Source organism: Oncorhynchus keta, chromosome 1 (genome assembly GCF_023373465.1).
Source record: "Oncorhynchus keta strain PuntledgeMale-10-30-2019 chromosome 1, Oket_V2, whole genome shotgun sequence".
NCBI classification, from domain to species: Eukaryota; Metazoa; Chordata; class Actinopteri; order Salmoniformes; family Salmonidae; genus Oncorhynchus; species Oncorhynchus keta.
Genome location: NC_068421.1, coordinates 63,007,547 through 63,031,433, shown reverse-complemented (window position 1 = coordinate 63,031,433; position 23,887 = coordinate 63,007,547). Strand labels below are relative to the sequence as shown.

The following is a 23,887-nucleotide window of genomic DNA, read 5'->3' as shown; positions in this document are numbered from 1 at the left end:
TTGTGTTTGTATTGAACTATTGTCTCATGTTCCTCTTCTCTGTGCTGCTCTGTTGTCCAGGTGGAGTGAAGTCCTGCTCTCTGAACTGCCTGGCGGAGGGATATAACTTCTACACAGAGCGTGCTCCGGCTGTGGTGGACGGGACCCCATGTCGGGACGACTCTCTGGATGTCTGTGTGAATGGAGAGTGCAAGGTGAGACTGCTCCGTCCTTTCTGTCCTCTCATTTAACTCTCCGCCTGGTTGTCTTCTTAAAGTAGTATTGTCTTTCAGATGGTGCTGCTCACACAAACGATGCCGATTGTTCCCCCATTCTGTTGTTTTTGGATGGCTTCAGAGCCTGTCAAGAAGCAGAGTGGCTTTGGACTGGGAGGGGAGGAGGGAAAAATGAAATACTCTCGTTGAATGACACCAAACCACAAAACATCTGAATTGTTGTTTTGTGGTTTCCTGCAGCTATGTGGAGCAGAGCTAGATTTCATTAGGCAATTGAACGGCCATCTCTCTCTCCTCTCTTGGGCTTTGTTTGGAGCTGTCTCAGGGCCTGGGCACATGAAGTGGGTGTGAGTGGAAGTCTCTGGGCTCGTCCAGACTGAGAGAGGAGCCTGTTTATCAACTATTATCCTCTCCTCTCTTACTTGGTTCTGTTCTGTGTAGCAGGAACTCAGTGACCCTCCAGCTCAGCTGGCTGCACGGCTAGCTGCTAAATATATTCACTTCAGCCCCTCTCTCCCACTGCCACTCGCTCTCTGTTTCTTATTCACTCTCTCTCTCTCTTTCTCTCTCTCTGGGTCTATCATATTCTGGCATTCTTCCTTCTCATCCCTCTATTTATCTCTTAATTTCTAGGTCTCTGTTTCTTTCCCTATCATACTCTCCTTCTCTCATTATTTCTCACAGTTTCTATCTCCCAGGTTCTGTCCCATTCCTCCCGTCTCTCTCTTATATTTATTGTGTATATAAAAAGGAGAAAACGGTGAGGAGAAAAATGTAAGTATTGTTTGCAGCCTCATGGTGGTTAGGATCCAGAGAGTAAGAGATTTATTTGAAGCGAGCGAGAGTGAGTGGAGAAAGAGATGTGTGTGTGTGCTTGGAAACACATGCGCAGGCTGCAGCAGGCTGTCTGCCTGGCCTGGCCCAGGCTCACCAGGGGACACGGCCCAGAGCCCAGTCTGAACTGAAGGGCCAGGGCCCAGCCTGGAACAAGTCCTGCTATTACTAAGGGGAAATAGCTTCCACATTGATAGTTAATGGAACCTAGACTTGCCTGGGTCAACAGGGTTTAAAGTGCCCCAGGGTTGCTCCATCCATCCAGTCACATGTTAGAGTTACTGTACAGGGCAGGAGTTCATTTAGACCAACATTTGTGTTGGCTTGAACCTTCTGTTGCTATTTGGTATTTTTTTGTATTTTATTACGGTCCCATTAGCTGTTACCGAAGCAGGAGCTACTCTTCCTGAACAGCTCAAGGTCAAAACTACATCAATTTAAAAAAGGCACACGTAGCCTATATATTAATACATACACACAAACTATCTAGGTCAAATAGGGGAGAGGCATTGTGCCGTGAGGTGTCGCTTTATCTGTTTCTTTAAACCAGGTTTGCTGTTTATTTGAGCAATATGAGGTGGCATGTCTGGTGGGGTACGTGTGTATGTCACAGCTTAGTACAGGTGGTGTCTTAGGAATGTTTCCTGTAGGTAGAGAGGGTGTGTTGTTGACATCCTGTGGTGTCAGTATTTTCATTAGGCACCTGGGAAACATTTCAATGAGCCTCACTTCTGTTGCTGAAAGGACAGTGTGCGTTCTGCTTTGCTCTCTATAGGGGCTAGTGTCTGTGTCTGTGTGCCTCTGCCTGCACCCTCTGATCTATGGCCCTTGTCTCCCTGCAGCACGTGGGCTGTGACCGGATCCTGGGCTCGGATGTGAGGGAGGACCGCTGCCGTATCTGCGGGGGTGACGGGAGCAACTGTGAGGCCATAGAGGGCGTCTTCAATGACTCCTTGCCTGAAGGAGGTACAGTTTAGTATACAGAGCAGAAGTCTATTCACCACAATACTGCTAGGAAGGAATCTTAACCCCGTTCTTTGATGCTTACTGCACAATGATGGTCTCTACAGTTAGGGTGGTAGTGTGCCTCTCTCTCAGGCTGGGCAGGCGTGGACAGACAGACACTGGGGGGACTGTTCTGTTCCAAGACTTGGCAACAGGACACGTCTCTCTCTTTAAAAGACCCTGATTGCTGCGTTTCTCTGTCCTCAAACTCTCTGCTCCCTCCAACACCACTTCTAGAACAGGCCAATAACACATACCTCTCAATTAGACTTGGGAATAAAAATGAAAAACACAAATAAAATGTCAAAGAAGAAAGGGCCTGTGTTTTGGACCAGGGAGCTCCAGCAACTTTCTGAGAATGAGATTTAGTTAAGTTCGAGAGATCCATCGAAGGATTATGGAACCAAATAGTTTTATGGAAATTCAAACAATGTGTGTATTTGGATTCTGACATGAGCTAAATATGTGTTGGACTACTGCCTTGCAATGTGAGTTAGGGGACCTCAGACATTTAGAAAGTAATGTATAATTATCTGTTCACATGCGAGCTTTCTAGTTGCATGATCTGCATACTGTACCAGTTAATCATATAGAGTTACTGGTGAATATCTTGCCCTGCCAACCCCTTTCCCTCCCTCTCTCCCTCCTGAAGGTGAAGACTGAAGCTGAAGGCTCTTTTATTTCAGTACCTATTTCAGTCTAAACACTTTGGCCCTGATTAATGGTCTGTGATTAATTCTGTGGACACATGTCAGGGGAACTGATACAGCCCAGCCAGGCTTACAGATGATGCCAGGCACAAGAATTAGCCATCACCATCTCCAAGAAAACCAAGCCGTTGTCGAGGGCTTGTGGTTGGCTCAGCCTATAGACACTCCAGAGGTCTCGGTTCCATCATAGTGACAGTTGGAAGGCTTGTGGTCCTCTGTCCTATTAGAGAGCCGTGGGTAACATCACCCTGCAGGTACATGATACTGCACTAACCCTAATGCCTAACGTCACCCTGCAGGTACATGATACTGCACTAGCCCTAATGCCTAACGTCACCCTGCAGGTACATGATACTGCACTAGCCCTAATGCCTAACGTCACCCTGCAGGTACATGATACTGCACTAACCCTAATGCCTAACGTCACCCTGCAGGTACATGATACTGCACTAACCCTAATGCCTAACGTCACCCTGCAGGTACATGATACTGCACTAACCCTAATGCCTAACGTCACCCTGCAGGTACATGATACTGCACTAACCCTAATGCCTAACGTCACCCTGCAGGTACATGATACTGCACTAACCCTAATGCCTAACGTCACCCTGCAGGTACATGATACTGCACTAACCCTAATGCCTAACGTCACCCTGCAGGTACATGATACTGCACTAACCCTAATGCCTAACGTCACCCTGCAGGTACATGATACTGCACTAACCCTAATGCCTAACGTCACCCTGCAGGTACATGATACTGCACTAACCCTAATGCCTAACGTCACCCTGCAGGTACATGATACTGCACTAACCCTAATGCCTAACGTCACCCTGCAGGTACATGATACTGCACTAACCCACCCTAATGCCTAACGTCACCCTGCAGGTACATGATACTGCACTAACCGTCACCCTAATGCCTAACGTCACCCTGCAGGTACATGATACTGCACTAGCCCTAATGCAGGTACATGAACGCACTAACAGCCTGCAGGTACATGATACTGCACTAGCCCCCTAATGCCTAACGTCAGCCTGCAGGTACATGATACTGCACTAACCCTAATGCCTAACGTCACCCTGCAGGTACATGATACTGCACTAACCCTAATGCCTAACGTCACCCTGCAGGTACATGATACTGCACTAGCCCTAATGCCTAACGTCACCCTGCAGGTACATGATACTGCACTAGCCCTAATGCCTAACGTCACCCTGCAGGTACATGATACTGCACTAACCCTAATGCCTAACGTCACCCTGCAGGTACATGATACTGCACTAACCCTAATGCCTAACGTCACCCTGCAGGTACATGATACTGCACTAACCCTAATGCCTAACATCACCCTGCAGGTACATGATACTGCACTAGCCCTAATGCCTAACGTCACCCTGCAGGTACATGATACTGCACTAACCCTAATGCCTAACGTCACCCTGCAGGTACATGATACTGCACTAACCCTAATGCCTAACGTCACCCTGCAGGTACATGATACTGCACTAACCCTAATGCCTAACGTCACCCTGCAGGTACATGATACTGCACTAACCCTAATGCCTAACGTCACCCTGCAGGTACATGATACTGCACTAACCCTAATGCCTAACGTCACCCTGCAGGTACATGATACTGCACTAACCCTAATGCCTAACGTAACGTCACCCTGCAGGTACATGATACTGCACTAGCCCTAATGCCTAACGTCACCCTGCAGGTACATGATACTGCACTAACCCTAATGCCTAACGTCACCCTGCAGGTACATGATACTGCACTAACCCTAATGCCTAACGTCACCCTGCAGGTACATGATACTGCACTACTGCACTAACCCTAATGCCTAACGTCACCCTGCAGGTACATGATACTGCACTAACCCTAATGCCTAACGTCACCCTGCAGGTACATGATACTGCACTAACCCTAATGCCTAACGTCACCCTGCAGGTACATGATACTGCACTAGCCCTAATGCCTAACGTCACCCTGCAGGTACATGATACTGCACTAGCCCTAATGCCTTCTCAAACACTTGAATAATATTGTTTCTTTTTAAGTATGGTCAAACTCCGAATACTTTTCCTGTAGGCTATCGTGTGATTATGTGTGCTTTAAAGCATAGTCAAACTCAGAATACTTTAAAGTGCGGTTAAACTCCAAATACCCACTATTGACCAATATTAACCATGGATAAGTTTCCTTAGATCCTCTGAACCCATTTCCTTAGGTTCTACATGTGATTGTAATACAATCAATTCTGTATCAATTTCCTTAGATCCCTGAACCAGTTTCCTTAGGTTCTACCTACCACCGGTGAGATTCATTATTATAGGGAAATAGTTCTGCCAAATTGAACCCCTACATTTTGTGGATGAGGAGGACGAGATCTTTCACCATGAAGTCTCGGCTAGAAAATCCCTCACAGAGATTTTTAAGTAAGGTCTCTTAATTTTTTTTTTTTTTGTGGCCAGAGGGAAGTCTTGAGTCCAACCGAGGGAAACGGATCAAAACGCCAGGTCGCTCTCATCCGGGTCACAGCACCAAATGTTGTGGAAAACCCCATCCAAAGATGAAGGCAGAGACTATTTCATGATATTATAGAAAACCATTTAATACAAGCAGCTGCAGGGGAGATCCACCTCTGATTTCACAAGGAAGAACTCAATGAATAAATATTTACATGTCCACCCTTATATAGGTGATCATACTATCATATTGTTTACACAACAGTTCTTTCAACACATCAACAGGTCCAGAACAGTTGCCTGTGTCAGGGTGCAGACATACCAAGAGTCTATGGAAGGCATAACATCACAATCCAACACTGAACATATCCCTTGGGAAGTTACAACAGCTCACTCCAAATTCTGCCACCACAATATGGAGACCTTGGGCTTTCTTTTCCACTGGCGAGGATGGCTGTGGGGGCGGAAGGCTGTGGGGGAGGAAGGCTGTAGGGGAGGAAGGCTGCGGGGGAGGAAGGCTGCGGGGGAGGAAGGCTGCGGGGGAGGAGGGGGAGGAAGGCTGCGGGGGAGGAAGGCTGCGGGGGAGGAAGGCTGCGGGGAGGAAGGAGTGTGTGGAGTTTCTCTTGTGCCCGTTTGGGGGCATGTGGCAGGCAGTTTTAGGTGTGGGTTGCAGGAGTGGTATCCCTTCTGCAACCCTCAGAGTGAACACACCCTCCTGGGGTGGCCACAGCTCGGTGGCTGGGACCACACTGGACGGCTCAGCAACAGCCTTAGCCTGGGCCTACACTCTGGTTCCTGGCTGATTTACGAGCCACAGAGCAGTCATGGCTAGAGGGTTTTTTATGTCTCTGAGGTGCAGACCAATCCTCACTCCCAGGAGGGTTTAAATGGGGTTTGTTGTCATTCACTAACCAAGCAGTACAGCAGATGGGCTGGTGTTTTGAGCATGTTCTATCTAGAGATTCACACCTAAGAGTGACGATGGTGCCATTTTCTCCCCTGCCTCTGCAACCTTACTAGTCCCATCTGAGGTCTGAGACGCTCTCTCATCTATCTTTCTAGGTTCTCTCTTTTTCTCCTCTCTTCATCTGTCGAGTCTGTCTGTCTGTCTGTCTGTCTGTAACTTTGGTTGTGGTGGAGGGTTACTCAGGGGTTGAGGGCCAGGGGTTTATTGCTATTTGGCTCTCTCTTTACCGCATAGGCCCCTGATTGTTAACAGAAAAACCTCTCCCTCTCCAGCTGCCAGGAACCGCAAGTACAGAGCCGGGTTACTGAATTTATTCACTGCACTGACTGCTGCACCAGAGAGGGGTCAAAAGTAAAGCCTCTCCTTTCCTCAGCGGTCGCACCATTGGAATGGATTATTTAAAATCCTTTTTTTTGTGAGACTGAAGTTATTTACAGGGCTGTGGTGGCTGGCTGGACAGCACAGCCTGGCTTCAAACATGGTTACTGAACGCTGCCCAGGAATTTGGTTGGAATCCGAAGGCTCTGTTTATTCCATTGAAGTCCCACAGAGTAAAACACTATTTATACATCATTCTCCCTCCAGTATGTCAGTGAATAACACTTCCACATTGCCTTTCTCCTCGTGTGTGTGTGTGTGTGTGTGTGTGTGTGTGTGTGTGTGTGTGTGTGTGTGTGTGTGTGTGTGTGTGTGTGTGTGTGTGTGTGTGTGTGTGTGTGTGTGTGTGTGTGTGTGTGTGTGTGTGTGTTCCCAGGTTATGAAGAGGTGGTCAGAATCCCCAAAGGATCTACCTTCATTCATATTCAGGAGCTCAACATCTCCCTCAACTACCTAGGTGAGATTTCATGTCTCTTCTATGTCACACAATGTGTTATTCTGTCATGCTGGATTCTATAGTGTGCATTCACACTCAAACTGAAATTAAAATGTAAGTGCATCGGCACATCAGTAACACTGTTATTAGAACATATAACACGTTTGCAGTCAGACATCCTCTCGTTCCTTCTCTGCTATAGTGCTGAAGAGTAAAGGGGACCAGTACTTCATCAATGGGAAGCTGACCATCGACACCCCTCGTAGGTTCGACATCACAGGGACCACCTTCCACTACCGCCGACCCACTGATGAGCCTGAGACCCTGGAGGCCCTGGGGCCCACCAACATGACCCTCATCGTCATGGTAATGGCCTAGCTGTGTATGTTATTGTGTGTGTGTAACGGTAATTATTCTATGGCATACCATACGTGACATGCGTGTGTGTGTAGGTGCTGGTGAGGGACGAGAACCCAGGGATCCACTACCGCTTCAACCCTCCAGTCAACAGAGACCCTCTGACTGGATACGCCTGGCACTACACATCCTGGTCCCGCTGCTCCGCACTCTGCGCTGGGGGTACCACCACTACTGGCTCTATAACTCTGTACTGTACTCTTCTCTGGCTCTACCATTGCTCATTGATTGATTGATATTATTTGATTCAGAAATGCACACAGACTTATTCATGCAGTTCAATCTCTTATCCCATATTCATTTCATATTATTGAGGCTAAAAATACCATCATGGTCGTCATGACACACCCATTGTGTTTTACTAATGATCCATTTATCTGCTGGGCAGGGCTGGGTCCTCCATATAGACAGTCTATTGACCTCTCTAGTAAACTCACTGACTCACTCAGGCAGATACATGCACAGTGCATACCCTCACTTTCTCCAGGGCTTTCTCATATTCCCTCTCTCACACACACAAACACATGCTGGTACATCAAATAGTTTTTGAGAGTTTTCCTAATGTAACACTGACCCTGGGGAAACATGGGAATGGAATGTTTATGAACAGAGGTACTGTGGGGTTGGTGAAACCGCAGGAGTTCGTGCTGAAGCCAACTTTGAAGTTACACACTCTCTTTCTTTTGCTTTCTTTCTGTTGCGGGTAAATGATCCAAAGTAACTAGCTTGATATAAACTCATTTACTTTGTTTAAAAGCACATTTCCTTGACCCTCATGTCAGCAAAACAAGCTAGAGGAAAAGTACTTGTACAAGTTGTACACACTTCTACGTAATTCAGCACACACTCTTATCCAGTAGAGGGTATACATTTTCATACTGGTCCACTGTGGGATTTGAACCCACAACCTTGGCGTTGCAAGCACCGTGTTCTACCAACTGAGCCACACAGTGTGAGCTGCATCAGAGGAATGATCAAAAGAGTTGTCGCTGTTTTATAATGTGTTTTTCTCTCCTTCTCTCTGTCAGGTGCTCAGATCCAGCAGGTCGTGTGTAAGAAGCAAGCTGATCACTCCGTGGTCTACAACCACTTCTGTGACAAGAAGAGCAAACCCAAAGACAAGAAGCGAGGCTGCAACTCTGAGCCATGCTCCCCAAGGTGAGTGCCAATGTATCTGTCCCACTGCGTGTTTGGAGCTCCTCTGATTGGGCCCTTATGACTATATACGCAGAATACGTTTTTACCTATCATGTGTGTATGTAACTTCCTGACTGATGTCTTGAGATGTTGCTTCAATATATCCACAATTTTCCTCCTTCATGATGCCATCTATTTTGTGATGTCCCCCTGGCCCTCCTGCAGCAAAGCACCTTCACAATGGGGCGGCAGGGTAGCCTAGTGGTTAGAGTGTTGGACTAGTAACCGGAAGGTTGCAAGTTCAAACCCCCGAGCTGACAAAGTACAAATCTGTCGTTCTGCCCCTGAACAAGGCAGTTAACCCACTGTTCCTAGGCCATCATTGAAAATAAGAATTTGTTCTTAACTGACTTGCCTAGTTAAATAAAGGTACAATTAAACATGTGTGAGATCCTGCTAAACTAAGCCCTGTGTGTCTCCCACAGCTGGGGGTCTGGGGAGTGGTCTGAGTGCAGTCGCAGCTGTAACGGGGGCCTAAGGACCAGAGAGGTGCTGTGTAAGAGGAAGATCTCTCCTACAGAGGAGAAGGTGCAGGACGACGGTGCCTGTACCCCCCCAGGACCACCCCTCACTGAGCCCTGCAACAACCACACCTGCCCCCCAGAGTGGCTGGCCCTGAACTGGTCAGAGGTACACCCAAAATACCCCCAGAAGCCTATCAAACTTTTTTTTAAACTAACAAGCAGAATCTAGAGATTTCTTGAAATAGAGAGAAGTTGCTTACCTCGATACTTTCTGTACCTATGCAACATTTCTGTGTGTAACCAATGCCACCTGCTGGTTGGATTATGTACTGGTCTCTGGTGTGCTCTGGGGCTATAGAGGCTGGAGCTCTGATTTGAATAATCTCTCCCTCATCTCTTTCACTCTCATCCCTCTCTCTCCCCCAGTGTAATCCCAGCTGTGGTCCAGGGTTCAGGCACCGTGTCCTTCTGTGTAAGAGGGGGGAGAGTGGAGGCACACTGCCAGAGTCCCAGTGTCCCAAGTATGGGCGTCCCACCACCAGGGTGCGCTGTAACCTGCAGCGCTGCCCACCCCCCATGTGGGTCACAGGGCCCTGGGGAGAGGTAAGGCTGGGGTTAACATGGGCTCTGCTCTGTATTGAACTCTGCTCTCGTTTAACTAGACCTCCTACAGGTGTAGGATATTAATTTGACCAGTTTTGCCAGGAGTAAAATAATCTAAATTAGTTTTGATAGACAACAGTAGGCTATAGTTTAGGTGTAGCCTGAGGTTGCATTTCGGATACACTTGTATGTCGTAGCGGAGACCAATATCTATCTTGTGCTATTAAGCTACAGTTGAAGTCGGAAGTTTACATACACCTTAGCCAAATAAATTTAAACTCAGTTGTTCACAATTCCTGAAATTTTAGTAAAAATAAAAAGTAAAGTAAAAATTCCCTGTCTTAGGATCACCACTTTATTTTAAGAATGTGAAATGTCAGAATAATAGTAGAGAGATTTCTTTCAGCTTTTATTTCTTTCATCACATTCCCAGTGGGTCAGAGGTTTACATACACTCAATTAGTATTTGGTAGCATTGCCTTTAAAATTGTTTAACTTGGGGCAAACTTTTCGGGTAGCCTTCCACAAGCTTCCCACAATACGTTAGGTGAATTTTTGTCCCATTCCTCCTGACAGAGCTGGTGTAACTGAGTCAGGTATGTAGGCTTTCTTGCTCGCACATGCTTTTTCAGTTCTGCCCAAAAAAAATCTATAGGATTAAGGTCAGGGCTTTATGATGGCCACTCCAATTCCTTGACTTTGTTGTCCTTAAGCCATTTTGCCACAACTTTGGAAGTATGCTTGGGGTCATTGTCCATTTGGAAGACCCATTTGCGACCAAGCTTTAACTTCCTGACTGATGTCTTGAGATGTTGCTTCATTATATCCACAATTTTCCTCCTTCATGATGTCATCTATTTTGTGATGTCCCCCTGGCCCTCCTGCAGCAAAGCACCTTCACAACATGATGCTGCCACCCCCGTGCTTCACGGTTGGGATGGTGTTCTTCGACTTGCAAGCCTCCCACTTTTCCTCCAAACATAATTTTTAATAAAAAAATATATTATTATTATTAAAAATATTATTATTATTTATTATTAAAAATATTATTATTATTTAACCAGGTAGGCAAGTTGAGAACAAGTTCTCATTTACAATTGCTCGTCTGGAGGGTTGTTAACAGTGTCCCAAAGAAGGGCCAGAAGTATACAGAATGGTGTCGTTTGCATAGAGGTGGATCAGAGACTCACCAGCAGCAAGAGCGACCTCATTGATGTATACAGAGAAGAGAGTCTGCGCAAGAATTGAACCCTGTGGCACCCCCATAGAGACTGCCAGAAGTCCGGACAACCGGCCCTCCGATTTGACACACTGAACTCTATCAGAGAAGTAGTTGGTGAACCAGGGGAGGCAATCATTTGAGAATCCAAGGCTATCTGTCGATGAGGATGTGGTGATTGACAGAGTCGAAAGCCTTGGCCAGGTCAATGAATACGGCAGCACAGTAATGTCTCTTATCAATGCTGGTTATGATATCGTTTAGGACCTTAAGCGTGGCTTGAGGTGCACCCATGACCAGCTCTAAAACCAGATTGCATAGCGGAGAAGGTGCGGTGGGATTCGAAATGGTGGGTAATCTGTTTGTTGACTTGGCTTTCGAAGACCTTAGAAAGGCAGGGTAGGATAGATATAGGTCTGTAGCAGTGTGGGTCAAGACTGTTCCCCCCTTTGAAGAGGGTGATGACCCCAGCTGATTTCCAATCTTTGGGAATTTCAGATGACACGAAGGAGAGGTTGAACAGGCTAGTAATAGGGGTTGCAACAATTTCGACAGATAATTTTAGAAAGGGTCCAGATTTTACAGCTCTTTCAGAACATCAGCTGACTGGATTTGGGAGAAGGAGAAGTGGAGAAGGCTTGGGCGAGCCGCTGTGGGGGGTTACAGTGCTGTTGACTGGGGTAGGGGTAGCCAGGTGGAAAGCATGGCCAGCCGTAGAAAAATGCTTATTGAAATTCTCAATTTTAGTGGATTTATCGGTGGTGACAGAGTTTCCTATCCTCAGTGCAGTGGGCAGCTGGGAGGAGGTGTTCTTATTCTCCAAGGACTTTATAGTGTCCCAGAACTTTTTTGAGTTTGTTGCAGGAAGCAAATTTCTGCTTGAAAAGGCTAGCCTTGGCTTTTCTAACTGCCTGTGTATATTGGTTTCTAACTTCCCTGAAAAGTTTCATATCACGGGGGCTGTTCGATGCTATTGCAGAACACCATATGATGTTTTTGTGTTGGTTAAGGGCAGTCAGGTCTGGAGAGAACCAAGTGCTATATCCTGGTTCTAAATTTCTTGAATGGGGCATGCTTATGTAAAATGGTGAGGAAGGCATTTAAAAAAATAACCAGGCATCCTCTACTGACGGAATGAGGTCAATATCCTTCCAGGCTACCCGGGCCAGGTCGATGAAGTGTTTCAGGGAGCATTTGACAGTGATGAGTGGAGGTCGCTTGACCGCTGACCCATTACGGATGCAGGCAACGAGGCAGTGATCGCTGAGATCTAGGTTGAAAATAGCAGAGGTGTATTTAGAGGGCAGGATGATATCTATGAGGGTGCTGTGTTTACGGCTTTGGGGTGGTACCTGGTAGGTTCATTGATGATTTGTGTGAGATTGAGGGCATCAAGCTTAGATTGTAGGACGGCTGGGGTGTTAAGCATGTTCCAGTTTAGGTCGCCTAGCAGCACGAGCTCTGAAGATAGATGGGGGGCAATCAGTTCACATATGGTGTCCAGAGCACAGCTTGGGGCAGAGGGTGGTCTATAGCAGGCGGCAACGGTGAGAGACGTGTTTTTAGAGAGTTGGATTTTTAAAAGTAGAAGTTCAAATTGTTTGGGTACAGACCTGGATAGTAGGACAGAACGCTGCAGGCTATCTCTGTAGTAGATTGCAACACCGCCCCCTTTGGCCGTTCTATCTTGTTTGAAAATGTTGTAGTTAGGGATGGAGATTTCAGAGTTTTTGGTGGTCCTTCCTAAGCCAGGATTCAGACACGGCTAGGACATCCGGGTTGGCAGAGTGTGCTAAAGCAGTGAATAAAACAAACTTAGGGAGGAGGCTTTTATTGTTAACATGCATGAAACCAAGGCTATTACGGTTACAGAAGTCATCAAAAGAGAGCGCCTGGGGAATGGGAGTGGAGCTAGGCACTGCAGGGCCTGGATTCACCTCTATATCACCAGAGGAGGAGTAGGATAAGGGTACGGCTAAAAGCTATGAGAATTGGTTGTCTAGGATGTCCGGAAAAGAGAGTAAAAGGAGGTTTCTGGGAGCGATAAAATAGCTTCAAGGTATAATGTACAGACAAAGGAATGGTAGGATGTGAATACAGTGGAGGTAAACCTAGGCATTGAGTGATGATGAGAGAGATATTGTCTCTAGAAACATCATTGAAACCAGGTGATGTCATCGCATGTGTGGGTGGTGGAACTGAAAGGTTGGATAAGGTATAAGAGCAGGGCTAGAGGCTCTACAGTGAAATAAGCCAATAAACACTAACCAGAACAGCAATGGACAAGGCATATTGACATTAAGGAGAGGCATGCTTATTCGAGTGATCATAAGGGTCCAGTGAGTAGTGAGGTTGGTTGGGGTCACGGCGATTCAGACAGCTAGCCGGGCCATCGGTAACAAGCTAGCAGAGGATGGAGGTCTGTTTTTAGCCACCTTGTGCGTTTCCGTCGGTAGATTACTGGGGTTCCTGAAATACAAATGGTATAGAGAGAAATAGTCCTATAATTCCTATAATAACTACAACCTAAAACTTCTTACCTGGGAATATTGAAGACTCATGTTAAAAGGAACCACCAGCTTTCATATGTTCTCATGTTCTGAGCAAGGAACTTAAACGTTAGCTTTCTTACATAGCACATATTGTACTTTTACTTTCTTCTTTTCTTCTCCAACACTTTGTTTTTGCATTATTTAAACCAAATTGAACATGTTTATTTATTTGAGGCTAAATAGATTTTATTGATGTATTATGTTAACCTCTTAGGTCGACCCGACACCCAGGCGTCCCATCTAGACATCTGGAAATGCAAATGCGCTACGCTAAATACTAATAGCACTCGTTAAAACTCAAACGTTCATTAAAACACACATGCAGGGTACTGAATTAAAGCTACACTCGTTGTGAATCCAGCCAACAAGTCAGACTTTTAAAATGCTTTTCTGCGAAAGCATGAGAAGCTATTATCTGATAGCATGCAACACCCCTAAAGACCCGCAGGGTACGTAAACAAAATAATTAGAATAGTCGGCGCTACACAAAATGCAGAAATAAAATATAAAACATTCATTACCTTTGACGATCTTCTTTGTTGGCACTCCTAGATGTCCCATAAACATCACTATTGGGTCTTTTTTCGATTAAATCGGTCCATATATAGCCTAGATATCGATCTATGAAGACTGTGTGATCAAGGAAAAAAACAGCGTTTTATAACGCAACGTCATTTTTTAAAATTAAAAAAGTTGACGATAAACTTTCACAAAACACTTCGAAATACTTTTGTAATGCAACTTTAGGTATTAGTAAACGTTAATAATCGATCAAATTGATCACGGGGCGATGTATATTCTATAGCTCTACGTCTTGAAATAATGTCCGGATAAATCTCAACCAAAATGTCCGGTCAGAGACCGGAAGAAATGCACACAGCCATGCAATCTCCATAGACAGACATTGGCAGTAGAGTGACCTTACTGAGGAGCTCAGTGACATTCAAAGTGGCGCCGTCATAGGATGCTACCTTTTCAACAAGTCAGTTCGTCATATTTCTTCCCTGTTAGAGCTGCCCGGTCAACTGTAAGTACTGTTATTGTGAAGTGGGAACGTCTATGAGCAAAAACGGCTCAGCCACAAAATGGTAGGCCACAGAAGCTCACAGATTGGGACCACTGAGTGCTGAAGCGCACAGTGTATAAAAATGGTCTGTCCTCGGTTGCAACACTCACTTCTGAGTTCCAAACTTCCTTTTGAAAGCAACGTCAGCACAATAATTGTCGGGAGCTTCATGAAACGGGTTTCCATGGCCAAGCAGCCACACACAAGCCTAAAATCACTATGCGCATTGGCAAGCGTCGGTTAGAGTGGTGTAAAGCTTGCCACTATTGGACTCTGGAGCAGTGGAAACGTGTTCTCTGGAGTGATGATTCACGCTTCACCATCTGGTAGTCCGACTGGACGAATCTGGATTTGGCGGATGCCAGGAGAATGCTACCAGCCTGAATGCATAGTGCCAACTGTAATGTTTGGTGGAGGAGGAATAATGGTCTGGGGCTGTTTTTCATGGTTCGAGCTAGGCCCCTTAGTTCCAGGGAAGATAAATCTTAATGCGACAGCATACAATGACATTCTATATGATTCTGTGCTTCCAACTTTGTGGCAATAGTTTGGGAAAGGCCCTTTCCTGTTTCAGCATGACAATGCCCCTGTGCACAAAGCGAGATCCATACGGAAATGGTTTGTTGAGATTGGTGTAGAACTTGACTGGCCTTCACAGAGCCCTGACCTCAACCTCATTGAACACCTTTGGATGAATTGGAACGCCGACTGTGACCCAGGCCTAATTGCCAACATCAGTGCCCGACCTCACTAACACTCTTGTGGCTGAATGGAAGCAAGTCCCCGCAGCAATGTTCCAACATCTAGTGGAAGGCCTTAAGAGTGGAGGCTGATATAGCAGCAAAGGGGGGACTGACTCCATATTAATGCCCATGATTTTGGAATGACATGTTCGACATGCAGGTGTCCACATACTTTTGGTAATGTAGTGTATGTAGGTCCTTGACTGATTGATGTATTGAAGTGAAGAGGAAATACTAGACAATGTTAATATTTCCTGTTTAGATTTGTATAGTAGGCCTCCTAAGTGTCGCAGTGGTCTAAGGCACTGCATCACAGTGCTAGCTGTGCCACTAGAGATCCTGGTTCGCGACCGGGAGACCCATGGGGCGGTTGTACTTGTCTCATCACACGATGGGCCGAGTGCAATGCACGCTGACACGGTCACCAGGTGTACCGTGTTTTCTCCGACACGTTGGTGTGGCTGGGTTAAGCAGACATTATGTCAAGAAGCAGTGTGGCTTGGCTGAGTTGTGTTTCGGGGGACACATGGCTCTCGACCTTCGCCTCTTCCGGGTCTGTACGGGAGTTGCAGCGATGGGACAAGACTGTAACTACCAATTGGATACTGCGAAATTGGGGAGAAAAAGGGGTAAAAAATAATGAAATGAATAATACATTTAAAAAGTGTATGTCCTCATAGTTTTGTGACCTGTATCTCTCTCTCTCTCTCTCTATCCGTTCTATGTTAGTGCTCAGCCAATTGTGGTCTGGGTCAGGAGATGCGCTCTGTGCAGTGTCTTGTACACACCGGCCAGCCGTCCAATGAGTGCCCAGACCTCCTGCGCCCGGCAGCCATGCAGCAGTGCAAGAGCAAATGTGACCTCAGCAGCCTACCCATGGACATCCCTGAGGGTGACCCTGAAGGTCAAAGTTCAACTCTGTATTAATTACCCTCTCAGTATATTTTCCTGCTAGCTTAATATCCATTTAAGATGTTTTAATATATATTTTCCCTTCCAGAGTGTAAAGATGTGAACACAGTGGCGTACTGCCCCCTAGTGCTCAGGTTTAAGTTCTGCAGCCGCCCCTACTTCAGACAGATGTGCTGTAAGACCTGCCAAGGACACTGACCCCTGATCCAGAGTGAGAACCAGACCCATACTCGGAGTCATCCCCAGCGGGACCAGACCAGACCGCCTGAGCTGAACATTCCACAGGGGGAGGGACTGACAAGCCATCGCACCACAGAGCAGCCTCTCTGACATCAGGGGAGGGTGAGAGAGAGAACTGTGCTTTTATCCCCCACTCTGAAATTGCCGTAACTGATACCAGCTGTGGGGGCATTGCTGTGAAGACCAGATGGGCTGCTGGGATACCGCTGTTTCTATGTCCTTATATCCTTATTAGCGTTTGGTGCTACTACCATTGCCATGCTGGCCACAGGACTGGCCAAAGTACTCTGTTCAGCTTAGTTACGTTTCTCTGTTGTTTATTAAGTGGCCCAATCTTACCCTGAGACACTGTCCATACGGACCTTTACTGGTATATTTACAGACGTTGCTCTATGTGTACACAATCTACACTGTACAAATGAAATTGACCTGATACTTTATCACTTACCAAATGTAAATGTTAATGTTAGTTATCTGGTGGCTGTTGTCAACTCACGTGGTGAGTTATCTTGTCAATGCTTTGTCTCAGAACTAAATCTGTATGAATTCTTATTAATATTATGCTTTTTCAAAAGGGTTTGATTTGCACAAAGTATGGCTACTCATAAGGATACTGTATGTTTAGTTATTTGGGACTTGTCTCCACGACTCTACTGAATACTAAGGTTCTCCATCCACGGTCCGGTCTATGCTCATAACCGTTTACTCACCACTGTCTTGTCATGGGACCCAGCAAGGGCTGGTCAATGGTCGGTTCAGTTCACGTCTAGCAGCTAACCTCAACACATCTCTCATACTGTAGCCCTTACTGTACACATTTAGATACAGGCACATGTACCGTGGCCTCATCAATGTGAAAAATGCTACATGGTACATGGTTCTCTGTACTAGTCACGTATACAGTGAGTGAAAAAGTGTCCATCACTGAGTGAAACACTTCCAACAACCGATTAGATGGGAACAGAGACCCTCACATGTCCTCTGGTCTTAAGTGGTCCTTCTGTCTGATAGCATGGCCCTGCTGCGCCTCTAATGGTCAACCAGTTAACTTCGGTTTTTAATATGCTGCATGTACAGTGAAGGCCTTTTTCCACATCCATCCATCTACTGAGCTCACACCAAGAACCAGCCCTTGTAATATGACCGCTCTGGTTTCTGTTGGAGTAACTAGGTTGTTATTACTCTCCTGATGGTGCTTTGGAATGGTGCTATTTCTTAGCTAATTATTGTTGTTATTTGTTGTCATTCTGGTGAATATAAAGTGTGTTTGTTGAGGTGCTAAAGAAATAGTGCTATATAAGTTTGTGAGAAGAGGAGAAGTTAACCCTTTATTTCCTTACCTACAGTAACTCAGTATGGGACAGACACATATGTTACCAAACATTCAGTCTCTTATAAAACTGGGTGTCAGCACACAGACTGATACTTTACTATCTCACAAAAACCATAACAAAACTGTTTTAATAAAACATACTGTCTTATTTGACTGTCTAAATATGTAAGCTACATTTTCTATTTTCTATTTTCAACCATCTGTGTCTATGGTCATGGTGTGACATCAGAGACAAACCATTTTATCAAATATTAGGGACAATATTGTTTTGTTGTTTTCAGATGCTTATTGTTACAGATATGTACTGTGTTTTAATTACGACAGAAACATTCCCCCGTTCCCCATGTACAACCATTGAAATGAACATATTAAAGTGAATAAATATGGCGCATTGTTAATAAATGCATTGAGCATTGTGTGCTTTAGCCTCTCCCTCTGGAAACCCCTGGCCCAGACAGAACGCTAGATCATCAAATGATCATCCATCTATTTCTGTATCTCATAGATGTCATGGAAAATAATGACGCTAGTGTTTCCTCACTGAGGTTGTGATATGTCTGCTTTAGGCTCTTCCTGATTGGGGGAAATCTGCAGATGGTTACCGAGGCCTGGCATGAGTCATCCTCACCACTGACATGTTACGTTTCAGGCCCTGCATCACAGCAGAGCTTAACTTGGGTCCTTCCGGGGTATGCTGATGTTCACCCAGAATGAGGAGGCTATTGAAGGCAAGGAGCCCCACATCTCTCAGCAATATACTTTATACTCATGATTAAACTGTGCTGAGGCCCACTGCACTTGCAGTAACAATGTGAATCTCTACTTGTCAGTGAAGAGCCTAGTTTAATTTAACTGAGACCAAGGTCTCTTTTACAGATGAGCACTGAACTACCTAAATGACAGAAAAGACACACATCAAATTATAAATAGAAAACGCAAGCAGAAAGAAAAACGGTCATGAAAAACAAACGCATTCATCAGTAATAGGGTCCTCAATCAGCTTTCTGAATTTGTTTAGAGGCACCAAATTTAATAACAGTTTGTTCCACAAATAAGGTGCAAGAAAACTAAAAGCTGATTTACCTAACTCAGGAGAGACCAAATTAATTTCCAGAGTTAGCCATCCCTGAGAATGGGTGTGGTAATGCGTACAGTACCAGTCAAAAGTTTGGGCACACCTACTCATTCAAGGGTTTTTCTTTATTTTTACTATTTTATACATTATAGAATAATAGTGACGACATCAAATCTATGAAATAACATGTATGGAATCATGTAGTAACCAAACATTTTTTAAACAAAGTATATTTTTAGTATATTTTTAGTTTCCTGAGCGAGAATAGGATTTTGTCATGGTCTCTGACCTCCTCCCTATAGGCTGTCTCATCGTTGTTGGTGATCAGGCCTACCACTGTTGTGTCATCGGCAAACTTAATGAGGGTGTTGGAGTCGTGCCTGGCCATGCAGTCATGAGTGAATAGGGAGTACAGGAGGGGAATGAGCACGCGCCCCTGAGATGCCCCTGTGTTGAGGATCAGCGTGGTGGATGTGTTGTTACATATCCTTACCTCCTGGGGATGGACCATCAGGAAGTCCCGGATCCAGTTGCAGAGGGAGGTGTTTAGTCCCAGAGTCCTTAGCTTATTGATGAGCTTTGAGGGCACTAGGGTGTTGAACGCTGAGCTGTAGTCAATGAATAGCATTCTCACGTAGGTGTTCCTTTTGTCCAGGTGGGAAAGGGCCGTGTGGAGTGCAATAGAGATTGCTTCATCTGTGGATCTGTTGGGGCGATATGCAAATTGGAGTGGCTCTAGGGTTTCTGGGATAATGCTGTTGATGTGAGCCATGACCAGCCTTTCAAAGCACTTCATGGCTACAGACGTGTGTGCTACGGGTCGGTAGTCATTTAGGCAGGTTACCTTAGTGTTCTTGGGCACAGGCACTATGGTGGTCTGCTTAAAACATGTTGGTATTACAGACTCGGACAGAGAGAGGTTGAAAATGTCAGTGAAGACACTTGCCAGTTGGTCAGCGCATGCTCGCAGTACACGTCCTGGTAATCCGTCTGGCCCTTCATCCTTGTGAATGTTGACCTGTTTAAAGGTCTTATTCACATCGGCAGTGGAGAGCGTGATCGCACAGTCTTCCGGAACAGCTGGTGCTCTCAAGCATGTTTCGGTGTTATTTGCCTCGAAGCGATTATAGAAGTAGTTTAGCTTGTCTGGTAGGCTCTTGTCACTGGGCAGCTCTCGGCTGTGCTTCCCTTTGTAGTCTGTAATCGTTTGCAAGCCCTGACACATCCGTCGAGCGTCAGAGCCGGTGTAGTATGATTCGATCTTTGTCCTGTATTGATGCTTTGCCTGTTTGATGGTTCATCGCAGGGCATAGCGGGATTTATTACAAGCTTCCGGGTTAGAGTCCCGCTCCTTGAAAGCGGCAGCTCTACCCTTTAGCTCAGTGTGGATGTTGCCTGTAATCCATGGCTTCTGGTAGGGGTATGTACATACTGTCACTGTGGAGAAGCCAATGACTGATGTGGTGTACTCCTCAATGCCATCAGAGGAATCCCGAAACATATTCCATTCTGTGCTAGAAAACAGTGCTGTAGTTTAGCATCTGCTTCATCTGACCACTTTTTTTTATTGATCTAGTCACTGGTGCTTCCTGCTTTAATTTTTGCTTGTAAGCAGGAATCAGGAAGATAGAATTATGGTCAGATTTGCCAAATGGAGGGCGAGCTTCATATGTGTGTCTGTGTAGGGAGTAAAGGTGGTCCATAGTTTTTTCCCTCTGGTTGCACATTTAACATGCTGATTGAAATGTGGTAAAATGTATGTAAGTTTCCCTGTATTTAAGTCCCCGGCCACTAGGAGCGCCGCCTCTAGGTGAACGTTTTCTTGTTTGCATATGGTGGAAAACAGCTCATTCAATGCTGTCTTAGTGCCAGCCTCTGACTGTGGTGGTATGTAAACAGCTACGAAAAATACAGATGAAAACTCTCTAGGTAGATAGTGTGGTCTACAGCTTATCATGAGATAATCTACCTCAGGCGAGCAATAGCTCGAGACTTCCTTAGATACCGTGCACCAGCTGTTATGAACAAAAATACATAGTCCTCCGCCCCTTGTCTTACCAGACGCCACTGTTCTATCCTGTCGATACAGCGAAAATACAAATTTGTTCTTAACTGACTTGCCTAGTTAAAAAAAAATAAAATAATTAAAAACAGTGCATTTAAAAGTTCAGACCCCTTATAACCGGTATGTTAATAGTGTCGTCGTTCAGCCACGACTCTGTGAAGCATAAGATATTACAGTTAGTAGTAGTTTAATCTTAGTTTAATCTTGCGCATAGGTCATTGATTTTATTCTCCAAAGAGTGCACGTTTGCTAGCAGAGTGGAAGGAAGTGGGGGTTTATTTGATCGCCTACAAATTCTCAGAAGGCAGCCCGCCCTCTGGCCCCTTTTTCTCCGCCTCCTCTTCATGCAAATCACGGGGATCTGGGCTTGTTCCCGAGAAAGCAGTATATCGTTCGCGTCGGGCTCATCAGACTTGTGAAAAAAAGATTCTGCCAGTCCATGGTGAGTAATCACAGTCCTGATGTCCAGAAGTTATTTTTGGTCATAAGAGACGGTAGCGGCAATATTATGTACAAAATAAGTAAAAAAATAAGTTACAAACAATGCAAATAACCAAACAAAAAACCACAATTGGTTGGGGACACGTAAAACGTCTGCCTTCTTCTCCGGCGCCATTCTACGAACAATTCCTTCGACCTCATGGAATGATTTTTGCTCTGACATGCACTGTCAACTGTGGAACCTTATATAGACAGGTGTGTGCCTTTCCAAATCATGTCCAATCAATTGAATTTACCACAGGTGGACTCCAATCAAGTTGTAGAAACATCTCAAGGATGATCAATGGAAACAGGATGCACCTGATCTCAATTTCGAGGCTCATAGCAAAAGGTCTGAATACTTATGTAAATAAGGTATTTCTGTATTTCTATTAAAAAAACTGTTTTCGGTTTGTCATTATGGATTATTGTGTGTAGATTGACAAGGATTTTTTAAATGTAATACATTTGAGTGAGGCTGTAACGTAACAAAATGTGGAAAAAGTGAAGGGGTCTTAATACTTTCTGAATGCGCTGTACTTAGTTCTACCTGCATTCAATACTAACTTTAAGGTCAATAATTTTTTTTGAAATACAATGAAGGCAAACTAGTTCAGATAGAGGGCAACAGTATCATCGGCATATAAGTGCAGGTTACAATTTTATTGTTAATGTAAACAGTAAAAAGTCCCAGAATCTACCCTTGAGGGACTGCTTTCGTAAAATATCCAGAATACCTGATTTAACACCATCAGTAGATAGACATTGAGTTCTAGGCTGCATGTAAACCAGTTACATGCAGTTACATGCAGCCGGGTCTAGGCCAATTGAGGAAATTCTCTGAGTGATGAACAGTCGAGAAGTTTTGGCAGGTCAATGAAGAGGGCAGCACAATGTTGTCTTTTATCCATACAGTTAACCACATAATTTATAGCTAGGGATGCAGCAGAGATAGTGCTATGACCTGGTCTAAACCCTGACTGATGTAAATTTAGGATACATTTCAAAGATAAGAAAGATCTTAGCTGAGAATTAATCAAGGATTCTAATATTTTAGCTAGGCAGAAAGTTTAGAAATAGAGCTATAATTATTTAGGTCACAAGGGTCACCGGCTTTGTGAAGGGGGAGAACATGGGCCGCCTTCCAAACCTTGGAGATAGTACCAGATATAATCATCAGGTAAAAAATATGGGTTAATGATTCAGCAGTCAGGGGGGCAGAGAGCTGCTGCAAAAAAAGGGATAAAGCTGTAACGCTCGTCCTCTTCTTCTGACGAGGAGTCGCAAGGATCGGACCAAAGCGCAGCGTGGTACGTGTTCATGACGATATTCATTCAACTCAGAACGCTAAAACAAAAATAACAACGAGAATGATACGAACCGAAAAAAGTCCTGTCTGGTGACATACACAAAGACAGAAAATAAACACCCACGAAACACAGGTGGGAAAAGGCTCCCTAAGTATGATTCTCAATCAGAGACAACTAACGACACCTGCCTCTGATTGAGAACCATACCAGGCCAAACATAGAAAACGGAACATAGACAACCCACCCAACTCACGCCCTGACCATACTAAAACAAAGACATAACAAAGGAACTAAGGTCAGAACGTGACAAAAGCATATCAGCCCCATTGGATTTTTCTTTACATCAATTTTTAGCAAGGCATCTAGCACCACAGGTATTAAATTGTTGAAATGAAAACAAAGATTCACTAGAAGTTGACAGTTAAACATCGATTCAGCTAGAGGCGTACAGAGGGAAGAGCAGTCAATTGACTGACCAGGGTCAATTAAACCACAGTTTCTCTCAAATAAAAAGCCTGCAGAAGTAAAATGTTTATTAAAAGCATCACTTATCACTTTCTCCTCAGTTTGATGCCAGAGTCAGACAGAACTTCCTAAGACAGGGAAGAAGAGGAATTTGCATGCTTCAGTGCATTTACTGTTGTCCAAAATTTAGAAGTACTCGCAGACCACTGTCCACTGCAGAGTCAGTTTTTCTTGCCTTGGCCAAGGCCTGATTTCTCATCTAAATGGGCTCTAATAGCACAGAAGAAAACCAAGAGTTAGATCTATCTTTGAGGCTGTAATATGCTAGAGGAATTAACATGGAGGATACATGTTCTAGAGCCAAGTCAGGGTCAGGAATACAGGAGACAGTGTCTAAATCAGAGGTGAACATGTCATGTAAAACCCCTTTTTAAAGTTCGTTATGGGTGTAGTGCCATTCACTGCAAGCCTTTCAGATTTTAAAGATGAGAGACTAACCACAGTCTGGGTGGAGTAGTTAGTAAACAACTGAAGCGTCATGTAAAGTGAAATTAAACACAGAGGTGCCATTAGTTAAATTATTGGTATGTTATAGAGGGGTTATTCATGATATAAAAATACTGTCTGTATCAAAGATGAAGTTTGTTATGGACTTTAACAATGTGTGATATAACAGCCCCGAGCAGTATCAACATTGACTGTTAATTAGGTCTAAACATTTAGACCA

The 23,887-nt window shown here is 44.8% G+C and overlaps 2 protein-coding genes across 40 annotated transcripts in view; both read left to right on the top strand.

The window, feature by feature from the left end:
- adamts10 (ADAM metallopeptidase with thrombospondin type 1 motif, 10) overlaps nucleotides 1-18,167 on the top strand; it is a 62,492-nt gene extending 44,325 nt beyond the window's left edge. For all 3 annotated transcript variants that reach the window (XM_035781063.1, XM_035781053.1, XM_052457465.1), the window contains 10 exons: nucleotides 61-194; nucleotides 1,892-2,015; nucleotides 6,960-7,040; nucleotides 7,222-7,385; nucleotides 7,472-7,598; nucleotides 8,465-8,594; nucleotides 9,059-9,263; nucleotides 9,524-9,700; nucleotides 16,010-16,184; nucleotides 16,281-18,167. In XM_035781063.1, coding sequence (XP_035636956.1) covers nucleotides 61-194; nucleotides 1,892-2,015; nucleotides 6,960-7,040; nucleotides 7,222-7,385; nucleotides 7,472-7,598; nucleotides 8,465-8,594; nucleotides 9,059-9,263; nucleotides 9,524-9,700; nucleotides 16,010-16,184; nucleotides 16,281-16,390 — 1,427 coding nt within the window. In that variant the 3' untranslated portion in view covers nucleotides 16,391-18,167. The remainder of the gene's footprint in view (nucleotides 1-60; nucleotides 195-1,891; nucleotides 2,016-6,959; nucleotides 7,041-7,221; nucleotides 7,386-7,471; nucleotides 7,599-8,464; nucleotides 8,595-9,058; nucleotides 9,264-9,523; nucleotides 9,701-16,009; nucleotides 16,185-16,280) is intronic.
- LOC127906204 (uncharacterized) lies at nucleotides 2,024-5,717 on the top strand. 37 transcript variants are annotated; one of them, XR_008060684.1, is made up of 5 exons: nucleotides 2,024-3,108; nucleotides 3,853-3,942; nucleotides 4,033-4,392; nucleotides 4,488-4,577; nucleotides 4,631-5,717. XR_008060684.1 is itself a non-coding variant. In XM_052457525.1 (5 exons), exons 1-5 carry the CDS (start codon nucleotides 3,043-3,045, stop codon nucleotides 4,811-4,813), a joined length of 1,149 nt encoding a protein of 382 aa, XP_052313485.1. In that variant the 5' UTR covers nucleotides 2,024-3,042; the 3' UTR covers nucleotides 4,814-5,717. The 37 variants fall into 37 exon arrangements, 28 of the variants coding, with proteins under 28 accessions (XP_052313485.1, XP_052313451.1, XP_052313503.1 ...); XR_008060683.1 differs by having other exon boundaries at nucleotides 2,024-3,198; nucleotides 3,898-3,942; XM_052457525.1 differs by having other exon boundaries at nucleotides 2,024-3,603; nucleotides 3,808-3,897; nucleotides 4,168-4,392.
- Nucleotides 18,168-23,887: the final 5,720 nt, after the last annotated feature.